Raw genomic sequence first — 20213 nt, forward strand, 5'->3', positions numbered from 1 at the left:
TTGAAGCTTTTATTTAGTTTGTACTTTTATATGAAATAGACAAGAGGAGGTTTAGACTTCTATTTATATTTCTCCTAATTTAATTAGCAGTATCCACCAGTATTTCAGTGTACTTTCTTTTCTTTTTTGATTATGTTGATGTAGTTTCCTTCAGCTTCTCACTTTTCTCACCCAGCATTTGGTGTGGATCCTGGGACTGAAGCCGGGGGTGGGCGGTGCCCTGAAGCCCGGCCGAGCTGTGGAGGGACCCAGCACAGTGAGTGTTTTTTTAGAAACCTAACATGCATTACCCTGTGAGTTTCTCAACTCATTGTTGGCGATGAGCTAACTGTCGAGTTTGTGTTTGTGTCTTTTACCTCAACAGGTGCTGACCACAGCAGTGATGACAGACCTGCCCGTCATCTCCAACATCCTGTCCAGACTTTTTGAGAGCTCCCAGTAAGGACCAGTGCTTTATCTGTGAAAACAAACACTACAAACAAACTAAATGTCTAATTATTAATCTGAATAGAAATATCACCTGTGCTGTGATTCATATCTGGTGAATACAAATATTTTTGTGTTGTTTGCAAAGCAGTTTAATGAATGATCAAACATTAGTTTGAATATTTTGAAAAGATCTGTTCATTTACTTAAGAAAGTATTGGATTAAACTGAAGAATAACTACTGTGCTCTAAAAAAGAACAGTATTTCCTGTTAAACATCTAAGTCTGTCTGTATAGAACATTTATTTTTTGTGTAATCCAGATACCTAGATGATGTGTCCCTGCATCACCTGATCAACGCTCTGTGTTCACTCTCCCTGGAAGCCATGGAAATGGCTTATGGAAACAACAAGGTAAAGACTTAGTGTAGTTCAGTGTTAAGTTAAACTTGGTTTGTTGATGTTTTGTATATTGCACATTTTTGCTTTGCTGAAATCATCTTGAGTAGTGATAATTCTCTATACTTTTTATGAACTTTTAACATTGTGCCGATGCCTGTGACTGCAGTACTTGCACTTGACTTAAAGGAACATGTTAATAAACATGCACACAGCCTCTCCATATGTATTCAACCAGTGTTCACCGACAGTTTCTATTTTCTTGTCTGATTAAGGAGCCGTCTCTTTTCGCGGTGGCCAAGCTCTTGGAGACTGGTCTCGTCAACATGGATCGTATAGAGATCTTGTGGAGGCCTCTGACTGGCCACTTACTTGAGGTAACATGTCAAGGACATTTTATTAATATAGCCCAACATCACAAAACACTGATTTACTCAAGGAGCTTATAAAGAAGTATGAGGCCCATTAAGTGTAGAGATAAAATATCTGTTCTAAAATCACTGTTTCCATCACTATACACTGTATTATACAAGATACAGTCCAAACAAGGTTTTACAGGAATATTATTGCTAACACTTAAAAAATACATTTTATAATTCCTATATATTATATTACCTATAATTACTTAATTTGACCTTGAACAGTACGGTACCTTTTACCTTTACGGTACGGGCCTTTCAGTTGGTCCGGACCTTTAGTGAAGGACCGGATGTGCTGTCGGCTCGTGGTCATAACGACCGCAGACAAACGGGAGTGTGTGTCAAAAAATTAAAATACAATTAATAGTGATAATCATACAATACAATAACGGTGAAGTCTAAGTAGAGTTAATTTTCTACATGCTGCACCTTAATGGATATTTATTTACTATTTTACTTTTGTAGTAAGGGTTGTATAAAAATAAATAAATCAGTTTCATATTTTCTGGTCCTTGTTTCTACTGTACCGAAAACGTACCGAACCGTGATGTTTTTGTACAGTTACACCCCTAATACATACTTAATTGATCTCAAGGGAAATTTAGGAATAATAAATAAATAAATTAGCACTAGAGACACATTTGTTTGAATTTAATTCTAAGAGCTGCAACAGAAATTGCCACTTTTTTCAACGGTGATGATTTCATGAATGATTTCAAATAATGAATGCTAGACGTTCAATGAATGTCAACATAATTGTCCTCTTCTGTTTGTTTGCTTTACTCAGTACTGAGGCTCCAATGATAACTTTTTTCCATCGAATCTGTAGCTCATGAGCCCGTAGAGTAAAATTTTAATTATAGCTGCGTCTAACATTTAATATTGATGAATTTAACAGTTTCATTGTGGTTGCAGAGTATAAAATAGTTTTTTCTACATTTTGGAGAAGCTTGCTGTAGGATGGACAATACCGGCCCATACAGCAATTACTAACACTTACTGTTTTTTACTACACTCCATATTTGTTGTCCTCCTGTCTTCATTCAGTGGGGTTGTCTTTTTATATATTGTATGTGTGTGTGTAAAGGTGTGTTTCGAGGTTTCCTTCACATTTTCTCTGTCTGTCTCCCCTCTCTCTTTTGCAATCCTGTTTTACAGAAGGTAAGTTCAGATGTCTTCCTCCACAATCATCAGCTTACTCGTCCCTCTTTTTGTTCCAATCTGTTCTCTTTCCTGCGCAATCTGGCAACGAGGTTTTGGAATTGAGAGGTTGCTGTGTCAGAATGTGTCCACAGTGAATTTGCTTTGCTGTCAGTGTTTGATTTTTACGTTCTCGTGCGCAGAATGCAATATGAAGCTCTGATTTGTCACAGAAGCTAAAGCTGCACCCGCACAGTGAACTGCATGCTGAGATAAAATGCTGCTTCTTTTTCCTCGCAGGCTTTTTCGAATTCAAATAGTGTCTCTATGTACAGATGTAGATAGATAAAGATTAAAATATAAGGCATTTATTATTATGTAGATCTATGGATGAGAAATTATTGAATAGGCTTTCATTAACCATGTTGGTTCCTCTTAGAATTCAGTTTGACTCTCATAAAATAAGAGTTTGACAAACTTCCCTGTAAACTAAATATGATTCATTATGATTGCAGATGTGCTAAAATATATAATTTTTATTGGGATTATTTAAGCCAAAGACAGGTTTTGTACCACACTAGAGTATTTATTCTGCGGAGCCTCGTCTCTCTGTGTGTATACTTGCTCTCATGATTATACGGCCTGTCACGGCATATCCTGTTATCACAGGGGATCCCAGTCTCTAAAACACAGTCTATGGTTTATTTCACCCACTTGTTTCACACACCCACCCACTGTGACCACTGCTGGGAAACACTGTTGTGAACAGCCTCTGTATCATCTCCGTTGTTCCTGGCATGTGTGTGCATTTGTGTGCATGAATGTCATGTCCTGCAGGTGTGCCAGCACCCGAACTCCAGGATGAGAGAGTGGGGGGCTGAGGCGTTGACGGCGCTCATCAAAGCCGGACTGGCCTACAAACATGACCCCCCATTGGCCCAGAATCAGGTTGGTAACACTGTAAGTGGACGTGATCATGAACACAAAAAAAAGCTGAATAGCTTGCGGGCCAAATTCTTGCTCTGAAAAGCTCAGTCACTTTATCTTGTCAATCACTGTTACAGGTTGACTTTTGTATTTATCTTATATATTTTGTATTTGGGGTTCCCGCCAGGCTACTCTCTCTTGGCATATAAGATTTGTCTCAACCCTCACAAAGGATAAAAAAAAATGTATTTATAAATTTCACAAGCCCATTTAACCCCACAGTCCACAAAACAATCAACATAATATAATCCAACTCACAGTCTTTGACATATAAAACATAAAAGAAATGATGTAGTGCTCATCTAGAACAAGACAGAAGAACTGATGCTATTAGAACAGCTCATAGCCATTAAATCAATGGCTTTCTTGTAGAAAACAGTGAAATTATACAATAATTCAAGTAAACATTAGTTTTTTATGTCACAATAAGTTTATCTAATATGTACAGTATGTCCCCAAACCTTTTGTAATAAATTAGTTTATTTAACATTCAACTATTCTGAATTTCGAATATCTTAATCATATGTTATGTCTCTCATGCTCTGCAATGTTGTAATAGTACAGTTTATAAAGTTAGAATGTGCAGATACTTGTTTGACAGCTAACACATCAGTCACTATCTCCTTCTCTTTATTCCCAAGCGGCTGCAGCTTCTGTTGCTGAACCCCTTGAAGGAGTTGTCCAACGTGCTCCATGCAGACATCCGCCAGAAACAGCTGGAGAGTGTCCTGCAGATCCTTCAGAGCCAGGGTGACAGCCTGGGGCCCGGCTGGCCCCTCGTGTTGGGGGTCATAGGAGCCATCCGCAATGATCAAGGGTAAGAGCCCGCACAAAAACAGAGCTTTATTCTCATTATATGGATGAAATAGTTTGTTTTTCAGGCAAATTGCTAATATTTTATTCATGTTGTAATCACAGTTGCAATAAAAGTAAATTAAGGAAAATAAACTCGACCAAAATGTCATGTTTTCTTCTTCTCCTTCAGCGAGTCATTGATCCGAACAGCCTTTCAGTGCCTGCAGTTGGTGGTGACAGACTTTTTGCCCACCATGCCTTGCACGTGCCTCCAGATAGTGGTGGATGTAGCCGGCAGCTTTGGCCTGCAGAACCAGGAGCTCAACATCAGCCTCACCTCCATCGGCCTACTGGTGAGATAATGTCTTGTGCCTTTTATTTTTTTAAATGTGCGCTTAAACCCACAGGGAAGTTGTCCATTTTCAACTCCTAGTCGCATATTAGGAGTTGCGACCAGTAGAAATTTTGTAATTGAACAATTCCAGTGTTCACTCTGGAGTCAGGTTGTGGTCAGGTTGCTGAAACATATTTTTGAATATGTTTTAACAGTTATAACATAATACAAGTCCTTATTTTACATTGTTGTATCTAATTGAACAGCATTAAACTGCAGCTCTGACGTTTCATTGATACTTTATTCAGTATTCAGGACATGCAAAGCCATTTATTGATCTGTTGTTTGCTGGATAATTTCTGTTGGTGTGTGTCAGCTCCTGTGAGATGACATGATTACATTATGATAATAGAAAAGCCAAACTACCAGAGGCATTTTACCAACCTCCCTCTCCACTCTCTGCCCCCTCATCCCTTTTTTTACCCACAGTGGAACATTTCAGACTACTTCTTCCAAAGAGGTGAAGTCATCACGCAGGAGTTGGAGAAGGAGGAAGAAGCGGTGCAGAAGCAGGCGCAAGAGAAAGGAGAGACCCTGAACAGGCCGTTTCACCCCGCCCCTCCCTTCGACTGCCTGTGGCTGTGCCTTTACGCCAAGCTGGGCGAGCTCTGCGTCGACCCACGGCCCGCTGTGCGGAAAAGCGCCGGGCAGACATTGTTCTCCACCATCGCTGCCCACGGGACCCTGCTGCAGCAGCCAACATGGCATATTGTTGTCTGGAAGGTAGCGTGCAGGAATTTTTTCTTATTTTAATTTGATTTAAATATACAAGAGGAGGCCATCATCTACATTGTTACTTTGTTAAAATTTACAAAAAGGGTTTCATTTAGGATTTACGGTCTGACAAAATCTAGGATATATATTATTTATCAAATTTTCGTGTGAATGACAACTTTAAATCTATATTTGTGAATGCTATCCTTTTTTTAATTGTTCTCAAAAAATAGCTCTACTTATTCTGTGTTACTGTTTGAAGATATGTCATTTACATCATGCACCAGTTTTCACTTTGTGGAAGAAATGGCTACTGGTTGAACTTTTCTGGTGTCTCCACTAGGTGCTGTTCCAACTGCTCGGCTGCGTGAGGACGTCCTCCACCACGGCGGACAAGGAGAAGATCGAGTCCGGAGGCGGCAACATCCTCATTCACCACTCACGCGACACGGCAGAGAAACAGTGGGCGGAAACGTGGGTGCTCACACTCGCCGGGGTGGCGCGCATTTTCAACACGCGGCGGTATCTCCTCCAGCAACTAGGTGAGCACTCATTATCTACACTGACACAGTGTCTAATGCTGCTGCACAGAAAGTAGACTGCGACACATGGCTGCACTTTATCACAGCTGTCAAAGAATGGTAAACAATGAAAATTACATATTGAATAATATTCATAAATCTGTGCCAAGTGTAGAAAAGGTCTACAAACGGCCTGACTGTTTGTGCTAGTATATTACTAGGTATTAAGTCACATTAAGCCCCCTGCTGACAGGATTAATATTCCAGGGAGATAGAACTGATAGAACATGAGCTCCTTATTAATTACTCTCATTGCCCCGAACGTCATCTTAGCCGGTGCTAAATTACAAGGGGTGATTAATATCCAGCATATTTACAACCTGCTATACATAAAATCCAACCTGCCCTTCCTACTTACAACCCAGGTAAAATAAATAACCTGCTGGTGATATAATATCAGTGTTTGGGGGGGGACACATGTCCGCATGGAACGAGATAATAAGTCGTGGCCACGAGTTATGAATTTGTTCCTTAATAACAAGACCTGGCAAACTTGGAACTTGGAAGCCACAGCACACCGTGCAAAGCGCAGTAAAATGCTAACTGCGCATTTGGTATTTTGGTGACAGGATGCGCATCTGGAAACGGGGGGAGATTTAGATGAAGTCTCTCTCTCTCTCTTTGTCTTTCTCTCTCTCTCTCTCTCTCTCTCGCTCTCGCTCTCTCTCTCTTTCTTTCTTTCTGTCTCTCTCTCTCATACAATAATGTGCATTGAATCTAGTCATGCCATTTGTTGCAGAGACAATGCTTAACATGCTGGTGGTGGGAAAAAGTCATGATTATATTGTGATTGATTGTAAATACAGTAGATTTGTATCTTCTGACAATTGCACAATGTAATAATGACATCGTGTGGTCAGCATCAGGACCCAGTCATATACGAGTTCTTCAGGCAAACCTTCACCTTCCGTTCACTTCCAATCTGCGAGAGGGAGTCGGCTTTTAGTGAGTTTCCTCCTGTGGCAAATCAATGCGCTCGTTCGCATGTTCAACTTCGGTGAACTCTGGTCCCGCAATATTCGCTTCACTTTTGTGTAAACGTGACAGGGCCCTTAGACATACTTCAGAGGGGAGGAGCTTCACTTGGTGCAGAGAGGTGGAGCTGGATCAGCAGTAGATCCAGCCCCACCCATCTGACTCTGCAGTAAGCACCACTTGGGTACACCTGTGCAACTGGGCATGGTTCCGACTATGTGGTTAGTTAAGTTTGTCACATTTTATCTACAGCGTTTACACACTAGCTAACTGATAGTCGCATATTCTTCCGTCTTGTGTATCTACAGGTGATTTCTTTGAGGCGTGGGAGGTGCTGCTGAACCACATTCAGTCGGCTGCTCTGAGTAAAAACAACGAGGTCTCCCTGGCCGCCCTCAAGAGCTTTCAAGAGATCCTACAGATCGTTACACCTGTGAGAGACTCAGACAAAGTATGCGATGCACTTGCTGCTATGGGCGTTCCCCCAGTGCTCATAGACCCTCTCTCGGCGTCCGGTCCTGGCAGACCCCTGGTGCGTTCAGATTCGCTCGTCGAGCGGTTGACACGTTACAACGGTGCCGAACTGCAGGCCCCTCCCCCAGGGGAGGAGTCAGCCTTAGAGGACTCTGCGTTGTGGTGGTCAGCGTGGAACACGTGGTATCGAACGGGAACGGACTGCACGAGGCCGCCCAGTGGCCCGACAGAGAAGCTCTCCTTTATCCCCAGCCAGCCGTTCCTCACGGCGCTGATCCAGATTTTCCCAGCGCTCTACCAGCACATCAAGGCCAACTTCAGCATGGAGGATCTGAAGAAGCTGGGGGTCATCCTTCACGGGGCTGTGTCTGTGCCTATCAGCAGTGATGCCTCACCCTTCATCCTCCCCTCCTACACTGAGGCGGTGCTCACCAGCTTGCAGGAAGCTGTGCTCACCGCTCTGGATATTTTGCAAAAGGTGGGCAAAGGAAATGGAAAGTGAAAACAAAAAGATTTAGTAAATGATAGTAAATGTTTGACCTTATGCAGTATCTGAAAAAGCATTAAGATGCGAGTCAGTTGAGCTGTCTTGGGGCCAAGGAGTCAAATGCCCAGGCCACAATTGATGCCTGAGTGGAGCATGTGCATTACAGACCCTCTTGCTTTTCATTTCGGCGCCATGTTATCAAGTTAGAGCAACCACAGTGCCAACATGAGCTGTGCAACACGTAAGACTTCCTGTACCTGTAAAATCACTCTAGTGTTTCTGTTGACTGGGTTTTTATTACTATTATTGCACACTAGAAGATGCACGGCTTTACATTGTAGAGTCCTTGCATTTAGTTCAGTACATAGGCTTAATCAAAGAAATACATTAGTCATACCAGAAACCTTAGTGTAGCAGCGCAGCAGCAAACACACTCTGCCTGTGAACAACAGACGCCTGTGAGACGCAGCAGATCAGCAACGCAGCTGTCACACAATTTCTCTTAAGATTAAAAATTTGGTTCTCAAATAATTTCAAACAGAGAAAAGCAGCAAATTGTGGAACCAGCAAACCTGCCAATGTTTTTCTTTCTTTTGACTTAAATACTTACTATAATTAGTACAGATTGTTTTTTTACCTTTTTAATCGACATCTAAATGGATACTGCAACTCCAGTCATAAATACTGTGTCTTTTAGAAATGAAGTTGTACGTGTAAGTTATTTTTGTGTCAGCTCAGCCCATGAAGCAGCGTGTCAGTCTGCTAAATTATGCAACACACAGTCGTGCGGTGGATGTCAGCAGTGTTTGTTCCTCTCTTTCCTCCCTGCTGCAGGCCATCTGTGTGGGCCCCGAGAACCTGCAGGTCATGTACCCAGCCATCTTTGAACAGCTGCTACTCTTCGTGGAGTTCTCCTGCAAGCCTCCTCAGTACGGCAGGATGGAAACCAAACACGTGGCCAATGCCAAATACAACCAGGTAGGGGGTGTAGACTTGGCCTTTCTAACAGCTCAGTTTTCATTTGCTATTTATTTATTTTTTTAATGTTTGTTTCATTAAAATGTTGGTTGACGCTCACTGTTATTCATCATCCTTCTCTCCTCGGGTCATTCTCAACAAAATCATCCATTTTCTTTTATGTTCATGAAGCAACCCCCTCCTCCTCCTCCTCCCCCTTACTGTCTGGGCCTTATAAAGCCCCATCATGGCGCCATATGAGATTGACAGGGTTTTCTGGACTCTCCCCATCAGCAGTCCTGGGCCATGTTGTCCTCATATTCCCCTTCTTCATGCTTCATCATGCTGGCCACACGGCAGAGAAATGTTTCACTACTTTACTGCTCAAACACCGTTTAACATTCACTCCACAAACAAGTGGTGAGGAGCCGACGTTTGCAACATCGTTCTGATACCAGTGTCTTTCTCACTCCTTGTTGCTGTGTGCTCTGCCTTCAGGGGAATGTTTCGAATTCTCTTGATCTAACCGGCAGCCTGGTACAATTATGCTAGGAAATGTTAGCGCTGCACACAACAAATCTCAAACCCTGACCCTCAGTCTGTGAGTCCTATACGTGGGCCTCAGACTCATTGAACTGTTTGTTTAGGGTCAAACTAAATCCCCAACAGATGTGATGTGTGGTATTTGCTGCCTTTTTGCATCTTATTTGCTGATGTCAGATCATCTCAAATGTCCTTGGTGCTGGGAGTGAGTGTTTCTGCCCTGAATCAGTCCTGATAATTGAGTCTAATTGAGCCAACATGCCACCAAATGCAAATTTAATCCAAAAAACAAACAAGCACATGTTTAATTGCAATCTTCTCTCGTTCTGTTTCTCGGGACGACTCATTGGATAACCATTTTAGATCCAGCTGTTTGCACCGGTGAGTTCCATCATCTCCTTCAGCCCCCTCTATAGTTGTACTAAACTGTGCTGAATGGTGACGACCTACCTACCCTCTGCGGTATATGAGATATCACATGGCATGGTAGGCTCTCATGTCTCATCTGCATCTCTCACTCACTCCATGCTCCCCCTCTCTGCCTGCCTAACTGGTGGTGATGCCTCTCTGTGCACAGCCCCTGTGCAGTTCCATTTTCAGTTGATTCTGTGTTTGTGGGATGTTCGTATACACGCGTGTGGTTTTGTTTTATCATTTCTTAAAGACACACTTTGTTGTTTTCACTCATTTGTTTGTCTATAATTTCTCAGCTGTACTCATGTACATATTAAAACTTTAACACGGACTTAATATGAATGTAACTTTTAAATGAACGTGTGGTACTTGTACAAAGTGTGTCTTTAAAAACTGCTTTCAGTGTGGCTCTGCCAAAAGGTATGGAAAGTGTTTTTATTAGATTTCCTTGACTAATGTCGATCCGTGTTTTCTTTTTCTTTTGTTAAATCTTCTTTCCTTTACAGGCGGAATGGGTTGCCTTAAACTATGTGCCCTTTGCTGAGCGCTCCCTGGAGGTAGTGGTGGACCTGTACCACAAAACAGCGTGCCACAAAGCTGTCATCAGTGAGAAGGTTCTGCAGAACATCATCAAGGTATGTTTTACTAGAATGGGCTTTTCACTGTTTCCAAGGTTAGAAAAATCTCAATGCCAGGAGTGAACTGTCATAGACTCGGATTCAGACCTGGAGTTAACATCCATTCACAAGTGGACAACTCTGAGTTGTGGTGTGAACGCACCTGGGACGTATTGGGGACGTATTTGAGGTGCAATCACATTCGGAGGTGGTCAGAGATGCATGTAGCCAAATTCTTATAGGAGTGTGAACGCAAATGTGCCCAGGGCCACATTGAAGGACCACTGACCGGACTGAACAGAAAGAATTACTTTTCAGTAATCATATAAAATCAGAGAAAATATCAACACTGATAACAAGACAATGATGTTCTTTTTCTTTCCAAAAGAGTTAAATCTTATGTTTGATTCACTCAGGCCCTGTTGGCTCTGCTCTCTCCCCTCTTTGTAACTCTTTCCGAACATAAATGATGTACGTGGATCACAAATGGTCACAGGAGACACATTTAGAAAACATTATGTTGCCAGGTGTGAACAAATGTGCTTGGGGCTGTCCACCTGTGTTCCGATCTCTCACGACGGATCAGGTTTGAAAAAGAAAGAGGCTTCTTCAGTTTTTAATTACTTGTTGGGAGACCAACATCTATGGGACAGTTATCAAAACCAGGTGCTGGCGACAGCCAGTGGCCGGAGGCATTATATTTTCGGGTTGTCCGCCAGCGCGATATCTCCAGAATGCCCTGACAGAATTTCCTCACATTTGGTACAAATATTCACTTGTACTCAACGATGTACTGATTAGATTTTGGTGGTCAAAGGTCACTGTGACTTCACATATTACATTTTTTTGCCTTGTGAATGCAGTATTTCTGAAACGACTTGAAGGAATTCTTTCACAATTGGCACATTTACTTGAGCTTGGATTTCATCTTGGTAGCCTAAGGTCAAAGGTCAAGCTCAGAGCGGCATCAAGTATGTCCATGTGTTTCTTGAACATGATATCTTAAGATCAGTTGAGGGAATGTCTTTAAATTTAGTTCAAACTTTCACTTGAACTCAAAGATGAACTGATTCGATTTTGGTGCCTGGAGGTCAAAGGTCACAATGACCTCATGTTACTGTGTTTCAGTTGTCAGAGGTAAAGGTTACAGTGACCTGTGACAATCACAGTATTGTAATTGTAGTTGTGTCAATCATGTGCAGACGTATGAACCAGTTGAAGGGTAGATGTAGCCTCAGGTATTTCACTTTCTGGGCTCGTTGTCAAGACCAGTAATGTCACTTGGTTCATTAGTGCTCCTGGCTTTTCTAATGATGGTTGTAAGAGATGTTAGAACTCTTAGTGTTTGGGTAAAGACAATATATAAGCATGATTACACATACTAATAAAACAACGCAATGATTATCAGTCAACTTTGGATTCATGTAAAATGGAAAGTAATGTATTGATTGTCAATACATTACTTTCCGATTATTGATTAATCATTGAATTTAAAATGTTGATTAGCTGGACATACTGCGTTATATGGATTCACTTCTTTGTAAATGATAACCATATGTGAGAGCTGCACTAATCATAAGGCAACAGAGCCAAAGATCAGTGTTTTTAGGCCGACAGATGAAGCTAACAGTTTTGAAGGAGGATTATTGTAGTGGGAGCACTGTGGTGTCGGGTGTGACTGTGGTTGTGGTAAATGGTTTAAACGGCTCGTTAGCAGAATTGTCCACAAGGCCCCAGAGAAGTTATTTAGTGAAAATAGGCTTTTCAAACTACATTTAGAAGCATGGGTTAGTGTTTTGTCCGTTTAGGGTACAGACAAGTTTGAAGTGCTTCCTTCAGGTGTTTGTGCTCCTTGTTGGCATATCATCAACTCTGTGTTGCAGAGTTCTGATAACTCAGTGCTTTTGTTCCAGTGAGTTGTGAAAGTCAGAGTATGACCTGGCCTCATGTGACTCCTCAAACAACAGTTGTTAACACATGATCTCCGGTGACTCCAATGCTTTTCAACAACCGTTTTAACAGCGAGAAACACTTTCAGACTAAGTGCCATCAATTGGTCTGGAAATTCATGTTTTTCAGAAGGTTTCCTAGTGGACAGACAACATTTCACCCCCATCTTTTTTTATTTGTCTCCGAAGAACAAAGTGATACTTGTAAAACGTCAGCCTTTGGGAACCCAGATGCTCTCTTAAATTTTCTGGTTTGGAGGAATGAAACCTGAACTGGACCTCTGCCCGATGCAAATACTCAAATACTGCTTCGATGTTAACTCTATGAATTCAAGTCTCTCCAAATTTCAATTTGAAAGAGGTGGTCAATGGCTTTCACGATAACCTCAATTAGTTGTATAGATTTTCACTTGTGGTCTCGCTCTGTGTTACAGGCTCAGGATTTATAATTTCTGTCTGTTTCTTTCTGTTTATCCCCTTATCCTCAAGACTTCAAAAATGCCCTTGGGTTTGAAGTATTCCTGTCCGTCAGAGAGCACCTGGAAGCTTGCTGTTTCGTCCCTGCTAAAGGTTTTGTCTATTGGACTGCCGGTGGCACGCCAGCATGCCTCATCTGGGAAGTTCGACACCATGTGGCCAGAACTGGCCAATGCCTTTGAAGACTTTCTTTTTACCAAAAGGTACAGATTTAGAAAGCCTTAACATCAAGTCTGCCTCTATCTATATATATATATCTATATCATTTTATATGTACGAAGCTCATTGTTTTGGTTGTTTTGCTTCTATAGCACATCTCCAGACAACCTGTCTATCCAGGAATTTCAGAAGAATGAAGCCGTGGATGTAGAGGTAAATACTCCTTCTGAACATCCAGTAAAGCAACATGTATTGTTTTATCTTATAATGAAAAAGCAGTGTCATACACGTCCAAGACACCGCCGAAGATGTCAAGAGAGCTTTTGGTGATAAGATCCCACACAAGTGTCGATATGATATAGACAAAAGCATGGGATCTCCGCAGCAGAATTAAAACATTACGTCCTGCCGCTGCCTGCTGCACCCCCCCCCCCCTCACCTGAAGGGTCCGTAGTAAATGTCTGTGTTGTTTTGAACATGTCTGAGCAGAGAGTCTCCTGCTGTGCTGTCCATGTGGGAAAGGCAAACTCTGGAGAAAGTCCAGAGCCCATCCTCTGGTGTTGATATCTGAAAACGGCTATTGTTTTGTGAATTTATCTGATTTACTATTATTTTATGTTTTCTTCATTTCAGGTAGTCCAGCTGATCAGCACAGAGATTTTACCTTTTGCCAATTTCATCCCCAAAGACTTTGTTGGCCAGATCATGACTATGCTCAATAAAGGTTCCATTCACTCTCAGTCTCCCTCGTTCACAGGTAAGATGTGACTTTGGCAGCTCAAATTATTGCCGCTATGTTGTTTACTTGTATTTCTGCCATTACTGGGACACCAGGGAGACAGCAATTGTTAAAGTTTTTGGCTTCGTTGCAAAAGAGCTCCCTGGGACTCAGAACCAAAAATGTGTTGAGGAAGATAATAAACTTTATTTATATAGCACTTTTAAAAAACAGAGTAAAGTCTGTCCTGTCAATATAAATCACTCCAGAGAGTGGAATCTGCTAAATGTCTAAAAATTTTAATGTTTCCTCTTTCCTCAGAGGCAGAAATAGATGTGCGGATGAGGGAGGAGTTTTCCAAAGTGTGCTTTGAGACGCTGCTGCAGTTTTCCTTCAGCAACAAGGTGTCCACCCCGCAGGAGGGCTATATCTCCCGTATGGCGCTCTCTGTGCTCCTCAAGAGGTCCCAGGACGTCCTGCGGCGTTACGTGGAGGATGAGAGGCTGAGTGGACGCTGCCCCCTGCCCAGGTACACCTTTCCATAGAACTGTGACACTCGTGACTGTAAGCGTCATGATTTAAACACTAATATTTTGCAATGCTAAACAAAGATGATGAATCTTCATACATCTTCTCTTTTGTAAACAACCCAAAACCACTGTACCCCTCTATGTTTCAGTGTTGGTGTAGCTCTTAACTGCAGCACATTTTTTTCCTATTACACAGAGTTAAGTGATGTCCAGAGGGAAATAGCAGCATTAGGACAGAAAATGAGATGATGGGGGTTGTTCAGAAAATCACATAATTAGAATATATATATATATATTTTTTTTTTTAAATGTTGAGAGAGAGAAAATCAGAGAGAAAATCATTCTTACAGTGTAAAGCTCAACCCAAAGGGCATAATAAGTATAATAAGAAAATATGAAAACTAAAATAGTTTTACAATGATATTGGTAACATGAGTATTTATGTGGGGTCTTTAAAAGTCAAAAATGTGATTATCTGAATTTCAGGCCTTAAAAAGTCTTTATACTTTAAAGTATCATGTACTAGATTTTCAATGTATTCAGGTAGGTCTTACTTATGTTAATGTTCATTTAACCCTTCTTCCATCATCCTTTTAAAATTAGTTTATGTATAGTTTGTAATGACTCTGTGTGGTAGTTCTTTATTAATAACACAGATAATAGCATTGTAATAAAGCATTGAATTGATCTCAGTACAATCAGCTTGGCTGTGGGAAAGACTGTTGATACCGAATGCCTCGCCTGTAGTTTGAGAGATAACGTAACATCAATGCTTATTCTCAATGCTTATACTCTATCTTCAGTGATGGGGAAGTGTAAGTAATTCTGAGACTCAGATATTCCTTCTTATGTGTCGTACTTCACATTTGGTTCATTATGTCTTAAAAAGTCTTAAATTATTTAGCTTGTTGAAATGGAAATAACCCTGATTATACAAATAATATTTTTGTTCACATAAATCAGATATCTTGTAAACACTGTGCTGATCTTAATATGGGCAGATTCATTTTCATTTTTAATTTCATATGACCAGACATATTATGTATTAAGTCATTATCTTATTTATTTCATTGAATCGTTTGAGCAACATGCTTTTCTCTGTCTGTTCTTTTTTCCTGCTCGTCAGAGCCAAATCCTCTGTGTTGTGTCAGTTTCCTCAGACATCTTTGCGTCAGCTTTTACAAACTGATGATTCTCTTATTCTTCCTAATGTATTCTGTCATTTCACTCATAAGAGTGTGTTGAAAAGAAACAATAAGAGATTTTGATGTTCACTCTCTCTTTGTTCTTTTACTGGTGCCCTTGTTGTAGCATCTACAGTTTTTATAAATGATATCTTTGTTTTTTATTTTGCATTTTAGGCAACAAGTGACAGAGATCATCTTCATCTTGAAAGCTATCAGCACTTTGATGGACTCGCTTAAAAAGACACAGCCAGAAAATGGTGAGTATCAAACTGTGTCATGGATTAAATAGAAATTGGATAAAGGAGACGTAAAGGGAAAAAAAGTATTAAAACCACAATAATACCAGCGCATCCTATCATTCAGTTAAATGTGTCATAGTACAGTTGGGACTGTTTTTATTTCCAATCTGTGAAGAACTGTTTATATTTCCAGCGAGGTCAATTACAAGAAGTGATTTATTTATCCAGAGTAGATTGGAAGGAGACGTGGTGAAATTACATTTCTGAAGATTCATTTCCATTCGCCTGTGGGAATTTCATAAAGGAAATGATTTATTTGATTGCCTTCTGTCACCGTTCATATTGTCTTTCTTCCTCTCTCTCCCATCCCCGCTCCTCCTTTCTATTTCTTGCTCCTCTTGTTCTGCGATTCTTTTGGTTACCACCTGCAGTGGATGGCAACACGTGGGCTCAGGTAATTGCCCTGTACCCCACCCTGGTGGAGTGCATCACATGTTCCTCATCTGAGGTGAGCTCGGCCCTGAAAGAGGCCCTTGGGCCGTTTAAAGACTTTATGCAGCCCCCGGTCTCCAGAGTCCAGAACGGGGAGTCCTGACCAGGCTGGCTCTGAGCTCTTTGGTCCTTTTTTATTATGAAGAAGTCTTTGAATGTGTCTTCTCGACCCACGTGCGTCACAAGTGCACGGACATGAACTCCATGCGAGACCCATCTACGGTGACATGAAGCTCCACACAGTGATGAGAGATCTGAGGTCCGCTCCCCGCCCTTCATATGCATCATCGTATGCTTCTCATGTGAGCTGATTATGCCTTTGCCCCCCCTCTCATACAGACTGGCTGCACTCTTGTGTTAACTACAGAGATTTAAAAATAAATTGCAGTGTTGCCTCTGGGTGTGTGGTGGTGATGTTGATGAAAACAAAAAAAAGACAAAAACTGGGGCTATATTGATCGTAAAAATAAATATTTAGACTTTTGCAACATTTTCAACAGTGAGGATTTTATGCAAGACAACAAATCTAACTGTAACATTCCATGTCACCTTTAGCCAGCCATCTGAGAGGGGATGTACTCGTCTGTGTAAAATAAATGGGACAATTCTACAATCAGCTGTGTGCTGTGAGTGTGCTCAATTAGTGTGTGTTAAGTTCCTCACGTACCACAAAAATGCATTAAAAATCGATTCATTCTTGACTGTCCTGATGAAAAAAGGATGATTTTATATCGAGGTCCCGCCGATACATGCTCCCAAGCAATGGCAGGTCCATTTCAGCTGTCGATCATAATGTTAAACCCCATTTTTAAAACATCAAATAACTACATAACTAAAACCAAACATACCAGGAAGAAAAAAAACACTTGAACAAACATCAGTGTGACAAGAAAAACCTAAAATGACAGAAAATGAGGAAAATGTATTTGTTGTATACTTTCATTTTTTTTGTTTGGTCCACGTCCCATCCTCTAACATGGAGGAGACGTGTTTCTGACCTGTACTGCATCCAGAAGATGTAGCTTCACTCTTGGGTAGCTGTCATGTCGTCCATCTTCATACAGAGTCTATGATTTGAATAATCAAATAATGATACAAGTAAAAAGCGTTTGTTGGATGCAGCTTCTCAAGTTTGATGATTTCCTGCTTTTTCTTGTCACACATGACCATAAACTGAATTCTATTTAATGTTTAAACATTACACTTTAGTCCCTGGGTCTTTATAGTTTATGGTGTAAATACTATACCGTAGGGGGGGTTAGGGCCACTTAAATGGTGAAAATTCAACAAAGTAATATTACAAAAATAAAGTTGTAATGATAAGAGAATAAAATTTGAGTTTTTGGCTACTTGTCATGTTAGAAGGGGAATATCAGAAGATCAGCCTACGCCTGCATTGGAATGAGGAATGTGCAGCGTCTTGCTAACTAATATCAAAGTAAAGATGATGCAAGAAACAGTTTTTATTCTAAAGAAAGAAACAGACTTGGAGGAAGTTGCCTCTTTTGATGAGGAAATGTTTGGTAGTGGTCGACTGTGATGTGAGGGGGTTTCTCAAGAAGCAATGAGATGGGTTCAAGATATTGTTCCCAGAAGGGTGGAACTCCATCGAGCATGGGTTCTCCTTGCTGCTGATTTCCTACTTTATTTTTTATCAAAAATATTATGACTTTTCACATTAAATTACAAATCTATTTTTGAAATGTTTTTTTTTTTTTAATTATGACTTAATTCTCATAATATTGTTTTGGAAGATTGTCATTAAATAACAACTATCATAATATAATTACTTTTTTTATTAAATTATGAATCTTTTCTTGTAATATCACAAATGTATTATTTTAGATATTGCAACTGTATTCTGCTAATATTTCAACTTAAAGCGTCTAATATTATGGCTTTTTAAAATGTAATAATGCCTTTATTCTGTTAATATTGCGAATTTAACCTTGTAATATTATGGCTTTATTCTTGTAATAATATTATGGCTTCTCTTGTCATTAGATTGCGATCTACTCTCGTAGTATAATGATTTTATGCTGTTGATATTACGACTTTAATGTGGAAATCTCAATGTGTTTGTTCCTTTAATATGGCCCCTATACTCCCTGGTGTGTGTAAGGACCCACCGGACCCCTCCGCGCGTCCCCCGGAGGCCCCCGGGCCGGGGTTTGGGCTCCTGCAGCGGGTCATACGAGGGGAGAGGGCTGGTTTGCTCTGAAGAGAAGGGGAGGGTGATGGAGGGAGGGAGAGAGAGAGAGGGGGGGAGGAGGGTCTGCTTGGGCGGGGTTTCCCTCATATTTTAAGTCTGCACAGAAGACGAGTGAAGCGGGAGAAGGACGCACGGTCTCCGGCTGCCTGCCCCGGAATGTCGCGGTCGCGTCCGAGGCGCTGCGCATCTTCATTTTTCTACCGCTTCTCCGTCGTCCCTGTCCGCCGGCCTCCTCGCTGTGTGGCCAGACACTGGCTGAGGTAGTAGTTTGTGCTGTTGGTTGGGTTGTGACACTGCCCGCTATGGAGATGACTGCGCAAGCTACTGCCTTGCTAGTGCTGGTGCCCCCGCGTCAGCCGAGGAGAAGAGAGCCCGGCTCGCAGCGCTCTGAACACGGACTCTGCAGGTAACCCGCACCGCTGATGTACAAACAACGCGAGACGGTGTAATGCTTTGCTTTTGAACGGTAAAAAAAAAATGTCCTAAACTGAAAGTGTTCCCGAACTGTACCGTGTGTCATGCAAATAAAACAATGACTGTGAGGCGAACGTGGACTTTCTTTGTACGCAGTTTGTATTTTTTTGCACAGATCTAATGTGAGATTTTAGCCGTGTGGTTTCTCTGGTTCCCCTAAAGCCGTGTTTTCTCTTGCAGGGATCGTGCATGTGATAGATGCGCATGTGATATGCAAGTTTGAACCCTTTTGGTTTGCTCGTTTTCTTTTGAACATGCAGGAGGAAGTCGATATGTGCTGTGGATTTGCATCGTTTTCTCGCACCTCGGGCGGAGTGGGCTGCGTGGAGAGCATGTAGGTCAACAGTGCTGTTGCTATGAGGGAGAGGAGTGACGTGGCTCCTGCTGCCCACAGAACTATCCTACAATACATCTGCTCCCATGCACACAGGCTGCCTCTGTGCTTCGACTTCCTTTGTTGATAATGCTGCATACCATCACACACAGATTGTGTGTGTGTGTGTGTCTGTGAGAGACTGCTGCACCTATTCATCTCCGCTGGCCAGAGCTCAGACATTAATCTGTGCAGCGCTGTTGGTGCTGCTCACCCAATAATCTGATTATTATGCTAAATCTGGGTGGTGTGTGTGTGTGCGTGCGTGCGCCTCAGTATTTGGAAGGCAGACACACCACATGACTCGAACCCCCTGCTGAGTTTTCCAGCAGTGATGTCCTCTCTGGGGTCTGGGGGGGAAGCGGGAGCACCGATGTGGGTCATGCACTGTGAGTTAACCTTTTCGGAATCCTCCCTCCGCCGCCCCAACAGCATCTGGCGGCTCCGGTATCACATTAGCACGGCCTGTGGAGGGTTTCATTGATGGGGGGGGGGCTGCGGCCTGCGGCCGGAATGGATAATGAGCTTTGATAGGCTGTGGGTGCCAGGCTGCGCCGGCTGGGTCGATGAAACCATGCCGAGGCTGCAGTCTTGAGTTCAGACCCCCGTAGCTCAGATCGGAGCACGTCGCTCCGGTCACTGAGGATTGAATCCTGCGTTTGACCTTCCAAGGATGTTCCCATGAAATATGTATGAGTACACACTTGATAGTGTGTTAGGCAGAGTTATGTTCACTTCTTCCCACCAGCATTTGTTCAGATATTACACAATAAATCCTACTCCTGCTACTCATTGTAGAGAAAGGCGTGGGTTGAAAAGGAGTTCTGTTCCTTTTTTGCAGAAGAAGCTGGACCGGTAAACAAACTACAGAGGGGACTTTTAGTTCTCCTCAAACTTTTTGAGCAGCAGCCCAGAGGTCTGCATTAAATGCATTCAAACCAGTATCTGTTGTAAAAAAAAAAAAAAGCCTCTAGGATAAAAACCAAACATCATTTATCATGTTGTGGCGGTAAAGAGAGTCAGCCTATGGACCAGTGAGCAGAGCAGAGGCAGCCCGTGTCCTGCTCATCCATCTTGTGTCA

At 41.8% G+C, this 20213-nt stretch overlaps 1 protein-coding gene across 6 annotated transcripts in view; it reads left to right on the forward strand.

The window, feature by feature from the left end:
- Nucleotides 1-16688, forward strand: part of mon2 (MON2 homolog, regulator of endosome-to-Golgi trafficking) — a 39529-nt gene extending 22841 nt beyond the window's left edge. Inside the window, exons 17-36 of one of the 6 annotated variants that reach the window (XM_035156079.2) lie at nt 176-256; nt 365-438; nt 749-839; nt 1100-1201; nt 2402-2404; nt 3221-3343; nt 4012-4187; nt 4356-4518; nt 4989-5282; nt 5617-5815; nt 7138-7781; nt 8625-8768; nt 9654-9671; nt 10211-10339; nt 12760-12950; nt 13059-13119; nt 13540-13663; nt 13946-14153; nt 15516-15598; nt 16012-16688. In XM_035156079.2, coding sequence (XP_035011970.1) covers nt 176-256; nt 365-438; nt 749-839; nt 1100-1201; nt 2402-2404; nt 3221-3343; nt 4012-4187; nt 4356-4518; nt 4989-5282; nt 5617-5815; nt 7138-7781; nt 8625-8768; nt 9654-9671; nt 10211-10339; nt 12760-12950; nt 13059-13119; nt 13540-13663; nt 13946-14153; nt 15516-15598; nt 16012-16175 — 3072 coding nt within the window. In that variant the 3' untranslated portion in view covers nt 16176-16688. The remainder of the gene's footprint in view (nt 1-175; nt 257-364; nt 439-748; nt 840-1099; nt 1202-2401; nt 2405-3220; nt 3344-4011; nt 4188-4355; nt 4519-4988; nt 5283-5616; nt 5816-7137; nt 7782-8624; nt 8769-9653; nt 9672-10210; nt 10340-12759; nt 12951-13058; nt 13120-13539; nt 13664-13945; nt 14154-15515; nt 15599-16011) is intronic. The other 5 variants (XM_035156081.2, XM_035156083.2, XM_035156080.2 and 2 more) reach the window with 5 other exon arrangements.
- Nucleotides 16689-20213: the final 3525 nt, after the last annotated feature.

The sequence above is a fragment of the Hippoglossus stenolepis genome, chromosome 5 (assembly GCF_022539355.2).
Source record: "Hippoglossus stenolepis isolate QCI-W04-F060 chromosome 5, HSTE1.2, whole genome shotgun sequence".
Lineage (NCBI taxonomy): Eukaryota > Metazoa > Chordata > Actinopteri > Pleuronectiformes > Pleuronectidae > Hippoglossus > Hippoglossus stenolepis.